Here is a 2,500-nt window from a genome sequence, read left to right as displayed (position 1 = left end):
GAAAGAAGCACGTGTGTGCATGTGTATTTGTGCATGTATATAAATATACAATAGCCGCACGACATCGTGAAGTATATTTGCCAATTAAATGTGGCTGACCCATAGCGGACGATGCTACTGTTTGTCGTCGTATATATATGTATATATACTCTCATATATATGCGTGTGTATTTCTCTATTATTGTGTATATGCATGTAAATCTAACTAAGGCCTCAAAAGACATTTTAAGATCCACAAAGATCAGAACTCATCTGCGGCTCTTGGTGGTCCAAATCAGATATGTAATATATGTGGGTGTCTTTTCAAAACATCATCTGGTTTAAAAAACCACATCAGATGCCATCATGGTAATAAGGTGTAGGTACAGGAGGTGGTGAAACTCTGTATAAAGAGTAGACAACCACCATATATATATATATATATATATATATATATATATATATATATATATATATATATATATATATATATATTTATGTATGCTTATACATTATAGGTGTGTGTATATATATATATATATATATATATATTTATGTATGCTTATACATTATAGGTGTGTGTATATATATACATATACATATACAGGCACATACACACACACACATATATATATATATACATATATCTTTTTGTAATGTGTCGTCATAAAGCCATAGTCTGCATATATGCGTATACTGCATATATGCAAGCAGTCATATACAGTCGTACGATCACACGCGCCCGCACATGCCCTCCAACACAAATACACATACACCCCCCGGCATACACGTGTACGCGCACAGACACACCCACGCACACATCCACACACACGCACACACAAACACACACAATGAATTATCACTTGAGAGCTGGCATTCCAAACTTTTGCCCTCCTACATTGATATCGCTTAAAAAAAAAAAAAAAAAAAAACAAATATGATAAAAACAAGTTGTTTTTTTTTTTTAAATATTAATATGTCCTCCGTTAATTTTCATCCGGAGGGGATGTGATTTCCCGGCAGGAATATTTGAAAGTTAATGATGACAAATAATAATAATAATAATAATAATAATAATAATAATAATAATAATAATAATTAATAATATTAATAATAAATGATAATGAAAAAAGAAATCGGGGAGCAAGACGTGTTCTTTCTAATGAATGAATGTTTGTTACGTGCAGCTACAAAAATATTAGTACATGCAACATTCTTTATTGCAGTATTTTTGCTTCCAGACAATCTTGAACTCGATGCATAAATACCAGCCGCGTTTCCATCTTGTTAGAGCCAACGATATTTTGAAGTTACCATACAGTGCATTCCGGACATATGTCTTTAAGGAGACTGAATTTATTGCTGTGACCGCCTATCAAAACGAAAAGGTAAGTTTCAGTAATATGAATCTTTGTTTATTTATTATTTTTTTTGTTTCCTATTCTTTTCTCTGTTTCTCATTTTCTAAATTTTTATTTGTATGTGTGCGTGTAGGTGTAAGCATATAGTGTGTATATGTATGTACGCACATATATGTTTGTGTGTGTGTGTGTATGGTATAAATGTATGTGTTATTTCTTTACTACCCACAAGGGGCTACACACAGAGGGGACAAACAAAGACAGATAAATGGATTAAGTCGATTATATCGACCCCAGTGCGTAACTGGTACTTATTTAATCGACCCCGAAAGGATGAAAGGCAAAGTCGACCTCGGCGGAATTTGAACTCAGAACGTAGCGGCAGACGAAATACCGCTAAGCATTTCGCCCGGCGTGCTAACGTTTCTGCCAGCTCGCCGCGTGTATGTGTGCGTATGTGCCTGTAGAATATTGTACCTGTGGAGGACATATATGTATGTGAGTATGCATGCATGCATACCTGCATGTATATGTATATGTCTCTCTCTCTCACTCTCTCTCTCTCTCTCTCTCTCTCTCTCTCTCTCTCTCTCTCTCTCTCTGTATATATATATATATATATATATATATATATATATATACATACATATATATATATAAATATATATGTATGTACGCACACACACACACACATAAATATATATATATATATATATATATATATATATATATGTATATATATTTACATATATATATATATATATATATATATATATATATATATATATATATATATATATATATATATATATATATACATATATATATATACATACATATAAACATACATATATACATACATATATATATAAATATATATGTATGTACGCATATATATATATATGTGTGTGTGTGTGTGTGTGTGTGTGTGTGTGTGTGTGTATGTGTATGTGTATGTGTCTGATGTATATGGATGGGTGGATCCTGCAATTAGGTGGCAGCCGATTTTCTCGTATTTTGTCGGTATGAAATAATTACCATATTTTTGTTGCAGTGAGTCGTCATACAGTCATAGTTAGCAATCTATACGAAAGCAATGTGATAAAGCACAGAAGTCAGTAACATAATTATTAAAGTACGTAAATAAGAAATATCAACCA

The 2,500-nt window shown here is 32.0% G+C and overlaps 1 protein-coding gene across 1 annotated transcript in view; it reads left to right on the top strand.

Moving 5' to 3' along the window:
* The window catches only part of LOC106879619 (uncharacterized), a 93,300-nt gene that overhangs the window by 69,952 nt on the left and 20,848 nt on the right, over positions 1-2,500 (top strand). Inside the window, exon 3 of the mRNA XM_089365506.1 lies at positions 1,221-1,367. Within this exon, the coding sequence (XP_089221632.1) occupies positions 1,221-1,367 (147 nt within the window). The remainder of the gene's footprint in view (positions 1-1,220; positions 1,368-2,500) is intronic.

Source organism: Octopus bimaculoides, chromosome Z, assembly GCF_046866305.1.
Source record: "Octopus bimaculoides isolate indiv1 chromosome Z, ASM4686630v1, whole genome shotgun sequence".
Classification (NCBI taxonomy): domain Eukaryota; kingdom Metazoa; phylum Mollusca; class Cephalopoda; order Octopoda; family Octopodidae; genus Octopus; species Octopus bimaculoides.
Note: the sequence above shows the minus strand (reverse complement) of the source record. Positions and strands in the feature narration are given on the sequence as shown.